A 16,516-nucleotide genomic window follows, 5' to 3' on the forward strand; every position below is an offset into this window, starting at 1 on the left:
AGGTAATAATCAAAAAGGAAGGTAAAATAACTATGGCACATTAATGAGAAATAATACTAACAGTATCTTTAAAAAGAGTGACATAGCTGGTTGTGGTGGCACACACTGGTAGGATTTGCTGAAGGAGGCAGAGGCAGGAGGATCATGAGTTCGAGGCCAGCCTGGGCTTTAAGAAAAAAAAGAGTGAAGTAGAAGTGGGGACTCAAACTCACAGAACTTGCCTTTTCTGCCTCCCAAATGCTGGGAATTAAGGAATTCCCCACTACACCCAACATAAATCTTTTAAAAAAGATTTTATTTTTGCCAGGCGGTGGTGGTGCATACCTTTAATCCTAGCACTTGGGAGGCAGAGGCAGGCAGATCTCTGTGAGTTCCAGAGGTATGCACCTGTGATTCTAGAAAAAAATTTAAACTTTTGTTCTAAAAATGTTTAGCATTATATTTTATGCCTTTGAATTTGTTTTGATCAAAATTTTTAAATAGAGAGATATAGTTATATTTGTATGTTAAAAAAAGGACATTGCTATGCTCAAAATATATTTAGAGAAGGTAATTGGAACAAGATAAGAAATTGGGAGGTCAATGAGAAAGCCAATGATGGTGGTTTGAACTAGGTGTGGTTTCTTAATGTGTGGGGTATTGAGAAGGTAATTACTTTGTTCTTTGCATCTTGGTAAAGAGGCCTTTTGCCTTCCCCATCCTTTCTAGATTGAGGTATATAAAGGCTATGAGAAATAAATACGAGGCAAATCCCAGTATTTCCCGAATGCCCTCACGACTGTTGTCTATCTCTTTCTTAATCTTCAGCCTTCCCTCCAAACATGGATGAGTAGGCCGTATGGGACCTGGTAGTCGTCACCAAGACGCGTATACAACAAAATATAAAATACATGAAACAATACCCCTTTAAAAAACAAACAAAATGAAACAAATAAACCAAAAATCAAAAGTCTGCTTGCTTGACTTCTCCCACATTTGTTCTCTTAGGTTCCTAGAGTTTCAAGGCAGTAAGGTTTCTGGGTGGGGGTATGTAGGGTGCAAGGGTTACTCACATAGAAATGTCTCTTTTTCCAAGGTGTCCGAGATCAAATTGTCTCTTTCTCCAAAAGAGCCATTCAACATGTACCGAGGACTAGTCTTCCAAACACGCTGATGAGCAGCAGAATTTGGTAGATTGCCTTTCTGGGCTAAGAGTAAGTGGTTTAGTTCAAGTTGTTTGTACAATGGTTCAGTATCTCTAGGGATGGGATCACTATAGCAACCCAGCCACTCAAACCATGACTTTTATCATCACTGTTCAGCACCAACTTTTATAATATCCCATTCTTAAAAGATCTCTCACATTGCAATTTATGCAAAGTGAGAATAATGATTCCCATTTGGCAAGAGAGGAAAGAGAGTAGAGATGAATACCATGGTATACTGTTGGTTTTAGAATAGTGTTCAGAAGGCAGAAAAACTCAGTGGCTCTAAGAACTGCTAAGAGAGCCAAAACCAAGTGAAAGCCAGTACCGGAGTGGGAGCAAAGTACTGTACTGAGGGCAGAAGCTTCTGTCCCACCAGCAGCTCCCAAATAAACACACTGGGGCTTATATTAATTATAAATGCTTAGCCAATAGCTCAGGCTTACTACTAACCAACTTTTAACATTTCCTATCTATGTTTTGTCATGTGACTTGGTACATTTTTATCTTGCTTCTCTCTGTTTCTACTGGTGACTCCAGTCTCTGCACTTCTTCCCCCCAGGATTCTCAGTTTGGCTCTCCTGCCTAATCTTAACCTGTTTAGCTATTGGCCAGCCAGCTTCTTTATTAAACCAATCACAGAGACATATATTCACACAGTATAAATATTTGTAAATATTCCACATTGTACCAAAAGCCTTTAAAAAATAGTCTTATTATAAAGCCCTGGCTGTCCTGGGACTCACTATGTAGACCAGGCTGACCTCAAACTCATAGAGATCCACCTGCCTCTGCCTCCCAAATGCCAAGATTAAGGCATTCACCGGCACATTCAGCTTCAAAGCCTTTCTGTGCTAAGGACACTGAATGAATCTGACAAACTGAAGTTCTCTTTTCAACAAATTAGTCCTAAAGTAGAAATTATTAATAATAATGTTGAACAAGGTTATCAGAATTACAATCAATATTAAGCTGGCCATGGTGGATAGACAAAGATTAAGTAGGATTGTAAGTTCAAAGTCAACTAGAATACATGGCAAGACTTTGTCTCAAAACATCTAGAGTTGTAGGTCCAGTTCAGTAGTAGAACACCTTCCTAATAAGTGCAAGCCCCCAGGCTTGCACTCTAGAACTGCAAAAATAAACAAGAAAATAAAGCTGTATATTGAGGTGGAGACCAGCCTGGGTTACAAGTGACCCTGTCCCAAAAGACCAAAAAATAAATAAACAAAAATGAAAACTCATTTTTGACATGGTGGGACACGCCTTTAGCTCCAGCACTTAGGAGGCAGCAATTGGATCTCTGAGTTCAAGGCTGTTCTGGTCTACAAAGTGAGTTCCAGGACAGCCAGTATTGTTGCACAGAGAAACCCCATCTCAAAAAACCAAAACCAAAACAAAACAAAATGTCACTCTAGAAAATTAATTTCTGGGCTGGGCGGTGGTGACGCACGCCTTTAATCCCAGAGGCAGACAGATCTCTGTGAGTTTGAGACCAGCCTGGTCTACAAGAGCTAGTTCCAGAACAGGCTCCAAAGCTACAAAGAAACCTTGTCTCAAAAAACAACAACAACAACAAAAGAAAATTAATTTCTGGCTGGCAAGATGAAGATGGCTCAGGGAGGAAAGGTCCTGGCTGCAAGGCCTGAGAACCTGAGTTGAATCACTGGGGGTGATGTTGGAAGGAGAGAACCAACTCCTGAAAATTGCTCTCTGACCTCCATGTGGGAACAATGGTATGTGTGAACACACATTCACAAACACAAAAGATATGTAATAAAAGTGAAATTCCTTGTCTTTTTGTAGCTGAGGATGATCTAAATTTCTGGCTCTTACTGCTCTTTCAGAGGACCCACAGGCGCTTTGCAACCATTTGTTACTCAAATTCTGGCCTCTAAAGGCACCAGACATGGACAGAGTAAGCACACATACATGCAGGGAAACACACTGTGCTGGATAGTTTTATGTCAAGGTGATAGAAAGGAGGGAACCTCAGTGAAGAAAATACCTCTATAAAATCAGGCTGCAGGTAAGTCTGTAGGGCATTTTCTCAATTAATGATTGATGACAGAGGGCCCAGTCCACTGTGGATGGTCTCCTTACTGGGCTGGTGTTCTAGGTGCTTTTTTGGAATTTACTCTATAGATCAGGCTGGCCTTGAACTAAGGCTGGCCTGCCTTTGCCTCATAAGTCCTACGATTAAAGGAGTGTATTACTAGACTCAACTGGTCTTGGGTTCTGTAAGAAAACAGGCTGAGCAAGCCATAGGGAGCAAGTCAATAGGCAGCTCCCCTCCATGGCCTCTGCATCAGTTCCTGCCTCCAGGTTCCTGTCCTGGCTAGATGAGTTCCTGTTCTGACTTCCTTCAATGATGGACTGCAGCGCAGAAGTGTAAGCCAAATAAATCCTCTCCTCCCCAACTTGTTCTTTGGTCTGTGTTTCATTGCAGCAATAGAAACCCTAAGACATGCGCACACAAATAAAAACAAATCTTTTTAAGAGGCATTTAACTTGTATGATGGTTTGAATGAGGATAGCTTCCATAGGTTCATGTGTTTGAATACTTCATGGAACTGCTTGGGAAGGATTAGGAGGTATGGCCTTGTTGGAAGAGATGTGTCACTGGGGTTAAGAGTAAGATTTAAAAAGACACATGCCATTCCCAGTGTATTTTTTCCCCATGAAATATGAGTTCTCAGCTCTGGAACCATAAGCCTGATTAAATGATTTCTTTTATAAGTTGCCTTGTTCATAGTGTTTTAATCACAGCTATAGAAAAGTACCTAATACGATTTAGGGGGCAAAGGTAGGAAGACTGCATGTTTGCAGCTGGCCCAGATGAACCATGCAGTTCTAGGGTGTAACCCTGTCTTAAAAAAGAGACAACATTTGCTCTCTGCACACTGACTTCCCAGGCCTGTGCACACCCCCTCTAATAAATTCCTAAGCCGGTGTGGGGCAGAGGGGAGAGAAACATTTATAGTAATACAAAAATGGAAATACTATACAAAATCTTTAAATATGCCCTGGGCATGGTGATTCTCATTTGTAATCCCAGTGCTTTGGAGGTAGAGGCAAGAGGATTTCAGCTTTGTCTACTTAGGAAATTATAGGCCAGCCAGGGTACACAGCAGGATTTTGTCTTAAAACAATAGCAAATGGGCCCACTGTTTTAACAGTGCTTACTGATCTTTCAGAGAACCCAAGTTGGTTTCCATCACCTACACAGTAGTTCATGAGCATCCATAACTCTAGTTCCAGGGGCCCCAACCTCCTCAGGTACACCCTACACACACACACACACACGGTGCACATACATACATGTAGGCAAAAAACACCCATATACCTCACAGTGCTGGTGCACAACTTTACTCCCAGGAGGCAGAGGCAGATGAATCTCTGAGTTCAAGGCCAGCCTGGTCTGTAGAGTGAGTTTCAGGACAGCCATGGCTACACAGAGAAACCCTGTTTGAAACAAAACAAAACAAAAACCTCACCGCCACCAACAAAAACAAACAAACCATTTTCCTAATAAATTCCAACTCTGCTTTACAAACAAAAAGATCAGTATGGGGAACTGAGTAATCTGGTATATACAGACTGTCTCAAAAAAATCAACAAGCGAATAAATACATGCATAAATAGAAGGTTTCAAGGTACTGGGAATTGGATGTAGCCCTGGATAATGTTAGACAAGTGTTTTACCATTGTACACCTCACTTCCCATTCCAAATGATTTCTTTTTAATATCACAAACTAATTTTAACATTTACATCCAGAGGACTGAGATGTGGCTCAGCAGGGTGCTTGCAGAGCACACTATAGTGAACAAAAGTCCAATCTCTAAAACTAAAAGACAAAAAGAAGAGAGGAAAGCAAAGACTCAAGAAAAGGCTAGATGCTTTTGAAGAACAAGGTGAAAGGAAATGACTCTCCAGATAGCAAGACTATAAACAAACTGGGCATAGTGGTGTAAGAGGCCTGTACTACACAGTGAGACTCACCTATATAAGAACTATTTGAATGTCATACGACAATTCAGAGATGGTAGTTATTAGTGCACCAGTAGAAAACAGGCTAACAAATTGAAAAGACTAGAGGAAACATTTGTACTTTTATATATAGCGAGGCTGTCCCTAGACAGAGGGACACGAGAGATCAATAGGGGTAGCAGGTGCTTTTCAACTAATCAACTAGAAAAAGGACTCCAGTCTTAACCACAGTTCTTTCAGTTAATGCCACAGGTCAGCTTGGTGATGCCTGGAAAGAAACAAATGTTATTACCTTTAAAGTATCCATAATACTGGAGATGATGGTGCATAAAATCCTCGTAGGGATCAGGAAGAGTCTGAAAGAAAAGGTATTCTCAAGCAGAACATGTCATTCAGATGACACTGAATTCTTAGCAACAAGTGTCAAACATGCTTCACAGGATACGGTAACAAAACAATCCATGCAAATATCGAGTTATGCTGTCTCTAACAGATCTGGAGTACTAGCGGGTGTAGAGCACACTAGGAATTACAGCGCCAGGGAAACAGAGGTAGGAGGAGCAAGTTCAAGGCCAGGCTGGGCAACAGAGTGAGTTCCATGCCAACCTGCGCTACACAGCAAGGTCACGTTACCTACCTACCTCCCCAAAAGCCAAACACAAAACAATCTTCCAGTTGGACCAGCAGGCCACCACAATGAACCTTTTGGTCTAGGATTAAGTTTCTGTGAAGTTTTGGAAAGGGGAGTGTACCGACCTCCTGCTTCAACTCTGCGTCCAGCGCTGGGAACATGTTACTGCCACATAGAAAAATGTAGGCGAATCAGTAGCACCGCTGCCAGCTGCAACCTCTACCTAATTTCCAAAAAGGGAGCTGATTACACCAAAGTCTCAAATCACAGCAGGAAGGTGGAAAGAAACCAATCCAAACACACAGCAACACCAAAGAACACCAATCTGTTGCCCTTCACACTCACAGCCTTTCGACTTCAGGGCAATCCTGCACGCACCTGTGCAGTCAGGGCGCACTGCGAGTCCCCGTGCTTCGTCCTCTAGACTTACCGGGACCCTCGCTGGCCCCATGCTGTGCTTACACTGAGAAGAGATGCTCGGACACCGGGAAAGGTCAGGAGGTCGAAAGCAACCGGTCCTGGAAACGTTCGTTCAGTTGTGAGTGTCCCACTCCAGAGAATGTGACCGCTGTGGGGAAAGCCCACGGCGATGCAGAAATTCCCACCAGAGCTGGCAGGGACCCGCGCGCCCAGCTCCCATACCCCGCCACTGCCACTCCGGCTGCAGGGGCCTGGAGAGGGCTGGCCCAACGCTCGTCAGTACCCTGCCCTCCTCATCCCAGGCCCGCCGTCTCCACCCTCTACTTCCTTTATCCCCTACCCTGCTCGCCTCCTGCCTTCCTCACCCCCTACTCTTCACCCCACCCCCCACCCCCTTCCCGCCTGGGATACACTAACTGGCTCCTTCGCAGACCCAGCCCATCAGTTCACCTGCGGAGCTTTCCGCGCGGACTCTGGCAGCCTAGCAACCCGGAGCCAGAAGCGGAAGGAGGGCAGGACCCCGCCCTCAACCTGCGATGTCAGGCTATTTGTTTCACACATCAAGGACCCAGGCTGGGAACAGTGCCAGGAGAGTTCACCCTATTTTCTAACTTCTGTAGTTTTAATAATTTCCTGTTTAGGGGGGAGCTGTAGCAACCAAACAAGCTTTATTTAAACAGGGAGAGCAGATCAGTCCTAGGAATCAGGCTCATTCTAATTTACAGCTTTCCTTCTCCCTTTGACAAACTTAAAACAGCTTCCTTTCCACTTTTTCTTGATTTGGCTTAAAATACAAGTTACTCCTTAAAAACTATTTCTCTCTGGGGCTGGAGAGATGGCTCAGTGGTTAAGAGCATTGCCTGCTCTTCCAAAGGTCCTGAGTTCAATTCCCAGCAACCACATGGTGGCTCACAACCATCTGTAATGGGGGTCTGGCGCCCTCTCCTGACCTGCAGGCATACACACAGACAGAATATTGTAAACATAATAAATAAATATTTAAAAAAAAAAACTATTTCTCTCTCCCTGTTTGCATGCAGATGCTCGTAGAGGCCAGAAGATTTCGGTCCCCAGGGAAGTGTCTTGCCCTTGTGAGCCCTCTTAAGTAAGAATTGGATGCTGGGAACAAGACTCTGAGCTCAAAGACATCTCTCCAGCTGCCTCCATCTATTTCTCACTACATGTTTAAAAGAAGATGCTCGTAGAGGCCAGAAGATTTCGGTCCCCAGGGAAGTGTCATGCCCTTGTGAGCCCTCTTAAGTAAGAATTGGATGCTGGGAACAAGACTCTGAGCTCAAAGACATCTCTCCAGCTGCCTCCATCCATTTTTCATAGAATTATGTTTCCGTGTGGAGTTCTTTCCTTCCACCTTTGTATGGGTTCCAGGGACTAGCAGATGTCAGCCAGTCAAACCCAAACCTTTTAGGCTATCCAATCAGCCCTTATTCTTTAAAAAATATATTTTTCAAAAAAAGATTGATTTTCATGTTGTGTACGTGCACGTGACTGCAGGAACGTACTGCCAGAGATCTCCCTAGAGCTGAAGTTACAGTTTGGATGTGTGTGCTGGACTGCTCTTAAGTGCTGAGCCACCTCTCCTGCCCCACTGTTCCTTTTTGAGGCTTGTTCAAGGATTTGTGTTAAAGATGTCCTATTTTAAGTTTGAACCTTTTCTTGGCTGGAGAGCACAGCACTGGTTTCTCTTATAAGTTCAGTCTTCAGCACTCACATGGGTGGCTCACAACCATCTTCAGTTGTACCCCTACAGGATCCATGCCCTCTTCTGGTGTGCAGACATGCACGCAGACAAAACATCCATAAACATAAGTAGACCTTTAACAACAGCAACAAAAAGTGAACGGCCTCATAAAAGCTGAGGTCAGAATCTTGGATAAGCTATTCAGACAGGCCAGACTTGCAGGCTAGAATGTCATCTCAACTAGTGATGATACGGGCCAGCTACTGAACACTTTTACTCTTTGTTCTCTACCTTCTAACCTTCTAGCTAGAATGAAACAAAAATCCTCTAAACAAAAACAAAAAAACCCAAAAAACTAACAAACTAGTTAGAAACTAAGGGGGCAAAGCCAAGCCCTGGGCCACCCATCCGGTCCCTTATGGGCTCAGCAGCAGGGTAGTAAGAAGGCTGGTCTCCCCAGCAACAATCACACACCTGGAAAACTGTTAACTAGTTAAGACAAGAACTTTAACAGCTAGTTGATAGCCTTTATTTATAGAAATTTAACTATGCAGATTACAAAACAATTTTAGGTACAAAATGGGCATCTCAGCATTAGCACATGATAAATAAAATCTAGTACACTATAATACAAAGTAAAAAATTTTAACTGCATAGGAATACTAGAATAAAATCCAAACTATTTGTCTTTGGTTAACTATTGATTATAATCTTAAGTATCTATTATTTTCCATAATCAGCTTTTTATTACCTATAAAAAAAAAAGCTAGAAAGCACCTTCCTCCCCATATTACATTGTTCCCAGGACTCGGACAGGTCAAATATTAGTAAGAATGGAATGTAAGCCCTATCAGCATAGTCACACAAGGCTCCACCTTGTTTAAAATCTGTCCCCGTATATCTCCAAGATGCTATTTTTTCCTGATGTTCAAATGTCAGTGTATGCTCTGTGCCATGCTTGGTCACAACAATTAAGAATGGAATACACTAGGTCCTGGTATTATAACTGCAGGGTAACATGCTTACAAGAGTGAAAGGATAACCAGTCACAAGTATAAAAAGAGCTTTATTAGTGCATATATACAAATTTACAGTGTCAGAAACTGGAGAAATACAAACAGCTTTAAGACACAATTTGCTTTTTCTTCAGTTAAAGTGACCTTTCTTGATTGTGATACAGGAGAAAGCACACAACAGTGGACTGCTTCTTAAACACTGGAATCTCACGGAGAGGGGAATTTCTGAAGTGGGTAAAACAATGCTGACAGTACACAAAGTGGCCTATTTTAGGGGAATTTCTCACAATCAAGGATCTGAACACCTGCAGCTGCTACTCTGCGTGCCTGTCAATATACCACCTGGTATGAAATGAGTGCCGTAGGGTTTCTGAGAAAATGTGGCCGTCAGCACGATCTCAATACTTCAGGGGCAGCAGACTCGAGGAAGAGGTCAAAGATTCTGATGGTCAAGCAAGATAGGATACAGAGCTGCCTTCTTAATTGCACTTGTTGTGGAGCAGAAGGTAAGGAGAATATCACACTAGGAACTGAACGAGCCTCTAGTGGGCATTTCCTTTTGCCAGTGAGTCCTATACTGAGGTTTCATGCCCATGACTCCCATGTTCCTCAAGACTGACTCATATCTAACATGCTAAGCTTGCCAGTGTGAAAAGAGACAGTCAGGGCAAAGCAATTCCAAACACCCCTCCTTCAGCAAACAGAAAACTACATCTCCTCAACAGACAACTTAATATGCATGGGTTTTGTCCAGGATGTTCTTCCTCATAACATTTACAGTTCATCTGACAACAGCTTAGAACTGGTTAAGACTTTAAACATAAAACAAAAACTAAAAAAAAAAAAAAGGTGTTTTTTTTTTTTTTAAATTAAAACTATGTGTTGGGGGCCATTTTCCTTCTCTTCAGTCTTGCTCGCCAATCCTCAGGAAGGGCTTCAAAATTTGCATTTCTTTCTGCCATGCCACTGTGAAAACAATATGCATGTTACTACTTCACTGGAAAGAGAAGAGAATCTTTTTTATTTTTATTTTATTTTTTTTAGAAATAAATACTGAAACTGAAAACTGGATCTCACGTCCACTCAGGAAAATGTTTCAAGTTTCTCAGCAAAGGAGCAGTGTATTCTTCATGAAAGACTGTGATGTTAAGAATACGACTACCCCAAGATTAGCACAAACCCTTCCCATCAGGAACTACACTCCATTTACCTGACCAGCTGCTGCTGTTTCCACTCCTCGATTCGCTTCTGTGCAGTGGATTCCCGGTCCTCTTCACTGGAACTCGAATTATCCTCCTCATCTAACTCCCGCTGGATACTCTGCCATTTCTTTACCAAAGATGGCATTTTGGTTTTACTTTTCTTTGCCTAAAACAAAGTTACAGATCAGAAGATGCACACGGGAAACAGGTCCTTTATACTGACAATCAAGATCTCTCCCTGGAACCGAGGGATAAATGTGGCACTGGAAGCGACCAGAACCCAGGCTTACAAGTATGAAGGTGGTGTGTGCAGACAATGTTGGAACACTAACTTCTGGCATGGCATAGATGTTCTATGGAACTCACAGTCGCTGGATTGTCTATACAAGATTAGGCCTATTAACAAGAGCTTGTCATGAAGAGGGCAAGGGCTTACAGGGCCCCACCCTTCTCCGAGGATTTATACACACAGTTAACAGTTGATAGAGGAAGGAGAGTCTTTTTGGTGGTGAAGGCACCTGTAAAGTGCTCAAGCCCCTATAAGCTATAAAATTCACTGGGTCATTATAAAAAGAAGCCAGGTATGGTGGCAAAAGCCTTTAACCCCAGCATTCAAGAGGGAGAAGTAGGTGGATCTCTGATTTTGAGGCTAATCTAGTTGGGATAAGTGAGATTCAGTAAATCCAGGGCAACTCAGAGAAACCCTGTCTTAGAAACAAAAAAGACTTGCAAGTAAAACATAGGCGCGGGGAATAAACAAACAAAAAATGTAGACAAGTTGGGAGGAGGAAGTGAGCCAGTGGGAGAAGGAATACAAAAAAAATGGTGATGGGGATGTGTGGGTATGTTCAAAACATCATGCATTAATTAATACATGTGTAAAATTTCTTAAGAGGGGCTGAAGAGATGGCTCAGTAGTTAAGAACATTTGTTGTTCTTTGGAGAACTGGATTCGGTTCCTACCACTCATATCAGGGACTCATAACCACCTGTAGTCCAGTTCCAAGGACCCTGACACTCTCTAGTCTCTGCAGGGACTTGTGTATACATAGGCCTGCACGCACGCGCGCACACACACACACACACCATAAATAGAAGGAAACAGAGAAATCATTTTTAAAGAAGTGCTTAAAAACGATTAATTGGGAAGGGGATGGAGGGACAACTCCGCTTACAGCTCTTCCAAAGGACCTGGGGTTGAGTCCTAGCACCCACAAATGGGGACTTACTGTAAAGCCAGTTGTGGCCTTCATGAGCACCAGGCACATAAGTAGTACACAGACATACATTTAGGCAAAAAACATTAAAAAAAAATTTGGTGGGGGTGGGGTGTGAGTTGAGACAGGGTCTCACTATGTAGCTGTCTGTCCTGGAACTCACTGTATAAACCAGGCTGGTTTCAAACTCACAGAGATCTGTCAACCTTTACCTCCCAAGTGCTGGGATTAGAGTTGCGTGTCACTACTGCCTGGAAATAAATCTTTATTAAATTATTATTCCTTTGATTTTGCTATGTGAGTATCATCCTACTAATTTTTTTTAAATAAAAAAAAGTGAAGACTCACCTTATCTTTCTTTCCTTTTTTTGTCTTCTCAGGTGGTGGCACTTTGGGAGCTGGTGGTAGCGGAGGTGGTGTAGGTGTAGGTGGTGGAGGAGGAGGCGGTGGTGGTTCTAAGACAGCAGGTGTGGCCATAGTTCCACGAGCCTGAACTGGCTGCAATGATGGTGTGGTCACTCCAATTGGGACAGAACATTCAGCATAACTCATAATTGCAGGTGCTGCTGCTAGTCCAAGGTAATTTGATTGCAGGCTCATCCCTCTGGCCTGATGACCCATTCCTGCTGCTGCATGGCTAACTGATACTGCTTGGTGTGCCATCCCAATAGCCTGGTGTGAAATCCCCATTGATTGGTGACCTAATGCAGGAAACATAAAAAAAGGACACTGTAACAAGGAAGAAGGAAAAGGAAACTAGCAGTTCAATCACAAAATGATTTCAATATACTTTTTCCTTTAAAAATATTTGTTAATAGCAAAATATTAAATGTTGTAGCTGGGCAGGGTAGGCCATGCTTTTAATCCCAGCACTTGAGAGGTAAAAACACATGGATCTGAGTTTGAGGCCAGCCTGGTCTACAGAGTGAGTTCCAAGATAGCCAGTACTACACAGAAAAAGTGTCTTAAAAAAATCAAAAAAATAAAATTAAATTAAAACGTGAACACTTACAGATTGAGGCTCTTCAATATAAAAATAACTAGTATATATAAATGTACAGAAAACAATTGTGTAGACCCTGAATAAATGGAACATGTCTCTAATGCCAGTACCCAGAAGGGTCTATAAAATGAATTCTAGACCTACTAACACCCTGTCTTAAAAAAGCAAAAGCATAGCTGGGTGGTGTGGCACACGCCTGTAATCCCAGCATTCTGGAGGCAGAGACAGGCAGATCTCTGAGTTCGAGGCCAGCCTGGTCTACAGAGCCAGAGCTACTCAAGAGAAATCCTGTCTTGGAAAAACCAAAGCAAACCAACCAACCAAACAAAAAACAATAAACCAAAACAGAAAATAATCTTGTAAGGATAAGGATACATGTTTAAGGGTAGTTTTTAGTAACTGGGAGAAATAACTATAAATAGTATTTTCTTTTTTTTAAAAAATCTGGTTTGAGCAATCATTTTATTCATTTCCTACATTCTTTTTGCCTTTGCCTTCCTGACAATTCTATAAGTAACCCAGACAAGAAAGAATGAGAGCTCAGAAAGTTTGTCCAAAACTGGGATATGAGCCAGAACACCGGAGCATTCAAGCATCAGGTCTCTTACACAAACAGTATTTTTCAATCAAACACCTTCTATTTACAGCATCTACTGCTGGAAACAAATGATATATTGAGAAGAATCTACTTTATTTTTTTTTAAAGATTTATTTATTTATTAAGCAAACAATGTACTGCTGGCAAGGAAGGCACCAGGTCTCATTACGGATGGTTGTGAGCCACCATGTGGTTGCTGGGAATTGAACTCAGGACCTCTGGAAGAGCAGCCATTGCTCTTACCCTCTGAGCCATCTCTCCAGCCCAGAACCTACTTTAATTATGATGCTTACCTGCAGCTATAGCTGACTGGCTGTAGAGAACTGGAGAACTACCAATAGTAGCCGATCTCTGGACCACTGCAGTACTAATTTCTGCTGCCTTTCTCTTTACTGCTTTAGTAGATGGAGGACTAGAGGTGGTAGGATCAACTGAACTCTGAAACACAAACATCCCAGTCAGCAAATTACAAGCCCTACAAAATATATCCTTCTAAAGTAAAACATGCCAGTTATGTTCCAGGCTCCACTACCATCCACAATGTCAAGGACATCATTACCTGGCTAGTTACAGTCGTGGTCTGTGTTGAAGGCTTCAAAGGAGTATCCTCCTCTGTTCCTGGGGCAGGAGGCTCCTCACTTCCTTCATCCTCCATTTCTACCTCCTGAATCTCACCATCTTCTAAAGGAGGAGGTGGAGGAGGAGGTGGTGGTGGAGGAGGAGGAGATTCTGGGGGTGGAGGTGGGGGTGGAGGCATTTCCAGAGGTAATGGTGGCTGAAGCACAGGTACATGTGACTGAAGGAGGGTCCAGAATGGAGTAAGTGGCATGAGTGATGAAGAAACTTGGCCAGAAAATGATTCTTTACAAAGAGAACCTAGAAAACACACAGTAGTGAGGGAAAAACCAAAACAAATCCTTCATAGCTAATATTCATGTTAAGGTTCACATCACTACAAACTAAGACAAAGGTGCAGTCGTTTCAGATAGCAGGACTAGAAGGCTCTCCCGTATTAAAACTTGACTAGCCACTAATATCACTGAAACACTGAGCAGTTCAACTTAGAAATTACTTCTATAATTTATGATGCTGAGAGAACTTTCCCTAGCTATATTGTACTAGCCTTTATATCCAGATTTTTAGATAAATAAAAATATCACAAAACAATGAGTAATTCCATCATCCAAATCTAAAACTTGGAAATAAACCTTATTTTTAAGTGTGTGTGTTTAGGTATGTGCCTGTGTGTGCAGGTGCCCTTAAAGACCAGAAGAAGGCACCAAATTATTGGATCCTCTTGAGGCTTGAGTTAAGGCAGATGTGACCTGTTGTTCAGTTGGTTGGTACTGAGAACCAAGTTCAGTCCTCTGCTAAAATAGTATATGCTCTTAACAGCTTCAGGCCCCTAGAATTTTTTTCTCAAACATTTATTGCAACATGAGAAGGCAGAAATTCTCTGGGGACTTTGTTTCAAAAATGAAATAAATGAATCATGTATATCTGTAATACTGATTCTGTTTTATTACTATCATTTTTTTTCGGTGATCTAGTTAAGTGTGGATGCCAGTGAAAACCCATTAAAACAAAAAAATTCTACCTATTTGATTAACCTGGATTAGAAGCTTTAAAAATGGATATTAGAAGTATTTAAAAATGTACTTCACATGTGGAAATGACATTTGCTTAACCACACCAACAAAGGGAAGGTCACTCTTCTTTCTGTGATGAGTGAAGAGGAATTTAGGACAAAATGTCAAATGATCACTGAGATTTTCAAACACGGTGTTAAAAGATGTAGAAACTTTAAACTGCTGTTGCTTTAGCTTGAGTTAAATTATAACTGAAAAGCTATGTTAAATTTTTCTCAAACTTCATAAACACTATCATTGAACACTGCAGTTTTGCTGCTGGGTAGAGCTTTTTAAAGATTAGAGAAAACAGGAGGATATACTTACTTGTAGCCTTCCCCATCCCTCTTTATCGTCAATAGGGATGTTTCACAATATATGGGACTATTAGATATATATCCCAGGAATGTTGAGGGGATTTTCTCCCTAAAAATCATAGAATCTAGGAGTAGAAGAAACATGAGAAATCATCTAGTTCAACTTTCTCATTCTGGAGGTGATGAAACCCAGGTAGGAACTATTATCTTAGGATGACAGAGTTGTCAGGGGCCAGGCCAGAACCAAGAGACCAGGTCTGACACCTAGCCCTAGTGCTTTCTTTTTCTTTTTAAGTTTTTTTGAGACAGGATTTCTCTGTGTAGCTTTGGAGTCTGTCCTGGAACTAATCCTGCAGACCACGATGGTCTTGAACTCACAGACATCCACCTGCCTCTGCCTCCTTAAGTGCTGGGATTATAGGCGTGTAAATATCCAAATGCCGCCACCTGTCAAAATTTGACTAAATAAGGGCTCCGTTATGAAAAACTCTAGGTTAGGGAGAAGGTCATTTATACTCAACGCCTGACAAGGTAAAGCCCAAGCCAACAGGCTTTTAGACTAGATTTGCTAATGGAACACCATAGTTAATATATTGTGTAAAAAATATTAAGATGATCCACACTGTTTTTATAATTACTGAAACATTCCTTAGTGCTAAAGAAAGGGACATTAGAAAAAGATTTACCAGAAAACATGAATGCAGTTTTTCAGCTAGAAGAACTCAAATGACTCATTAACCTTTTTTTTGTATTGGCATCAAGTAATATGAATTTAGTTATATACCAACTTTCCGACAAAAACATTTCAGAAGACTAATTTGACCAAAAAGTATGTATATAGCTAGAAAGTCTATATTATAAAACAGTACATCAAGATTTCATCAGAACACTAAAGATAAAAATAAAGCAATAAACACTAAAGATTATTAATTTAAGACTTTAACTTTCTTCTACTAAGTTAACTATAATGCAGGAAGACTGTGACTTCAAATTCACTCATTCTTAGCAAATTCCCAACCAGCCTGGGGTATAACAGACATTGTTTCCAAAAAAAACAGACAAATAAGCAAAAGACGAGACAAACTAAACACAAGCAACACACACTTGATAAATTTAGCAAAAAGTAACAGAATCCCAAGCCCCTAAATTTACTCAAACATAAAAGCTGTATCTCAAACACTGATCATTCTTTCTTTAGCTTAAGCACAGAAAGGTTGAAATTACTTAAGATAGGATGGTGGCACAAGCCAGTAATTCTAACTCCTGGGAAGCCGAATCTGAGTTAGCCTAAAATACATAGAGAGCCCATCTCAAAAAGTCAAAAGCAATGTGTCTGAAGAGACAGTTTAGTGTTAAGATGGCTTGCAGTTCTATCCTGAGGACCAGGGTTCAGATGCCAGTACTCATATCAGGTGGCTCTGAAATGTTTGTTAACTGCAGTCCAAGGGATCCAAGGCCACCTTCTGGCCTCCACAGGCACACACACAAATAATAAAAATAAGTCTTTTAAAAAAATGTTAAAATCAAAACTTCTAAACAGAAAATCTAGTTTAAGCACCATATGTTATATGTATCTATTACAATCATGCTGCTACTTGTTTATAAATCA

At 41.4% G+C, this 16,516-nt stretch overlaps 2 protein-coding genes across 11 annotated transcripts in view; both read right to left on the reverse strand.

The window, feature by feature from the left end:
* Positions 1-6,717, reverse strand: part of Agbl2 (AGBL carboxypeptidase 2) — a 60,895-nt gene extending 54,178 nt beyond the window's left edge. For 4 of the 9 annotated variants that reach the window (XR_007589020.1, XM_050124312.1, XM_050124306.1 and 1 more), the window contains exons 1-4: positions 6,186-6,512; positions 5,933-6,030; positions 5,469-5,532; positions 1,053-1,187 (exon numbers count right to left, since the gene is read on the reverse strand). Coding sequence is in view for 8 of the 9 variants with exons in the window: in XM_050124312.1 (XP_049980269.1) it covers positions 1,053-1,187; positions 5,469-5,532; positions 5,933-5,968 (235 nt within the window). In the remaining variant the exon portion in view is untranslated. Of the gene's footprint in view, positions 1-1,052; positions 1,188-4,530; positions 4,650-5,468; positions 6,031-6,185; positions 6,513-6,677 lie in introns of those variants that run through there. The other 5 variants (XM_050124307.1, XM_050124308.1, XM_050124310.1 and 2 more) reach the window with 5 other exon arrangements.
* Positions 6,718-8,974: 2,257 nt separating this feature from the next.
* Fnbp4 (formin binding protein 4) overlaps positions 8,975-16,516 on the reverse strand; it is a 34,628-nt gene continuing 27,086 nt past the window's right edge. For both annotated transcript variants that reach the window (XM_050124237.1, XM_050124238.1), the window contains exons 13-17: positions 13,522-13,838; positions 13,256-13,400; positions 11,710-12,062; positions 10,153-10,310; positions 8,975-9,908 (exon numbers count right to left, since the gene is read on the reverse strand). In XM_050124237.1, coding sequence (XP_049980194.1) covers positions 9,818-9,908; positions 10,153-10,310; positions 11,710-12,062; positions 13,256-13,400; positions 13,522-13,838 — 1,064 coding nt within the window. In that variant the 3' untranslated portion in view covers positions 8,975-9,817. The remainder of the gene's footprint in view (positions 9,909-10,152; positions 10,311-11,709; positions 12,063-13,255; positions 13,401-13,521; positions 13,839-16,516) is intronic.

This window comes from Alexandromys fortis, unplaced genomic scaffold (genome assembly GCF_014885135.2).
Source record: "Alexandromys fortis isolate MF-2015 unplaced genomic scaffold, M_Fortis_MF-2015_v1.1 scaffold_222, whole genome shotgun sequence".
Taxonomy (NCBI): domain Eukaryota; kingdom Metazoa; phylum Chordata; class Mammalia; order Rodentia; family Cricetidae; genus Alexandromys; species Alexandromys fortis.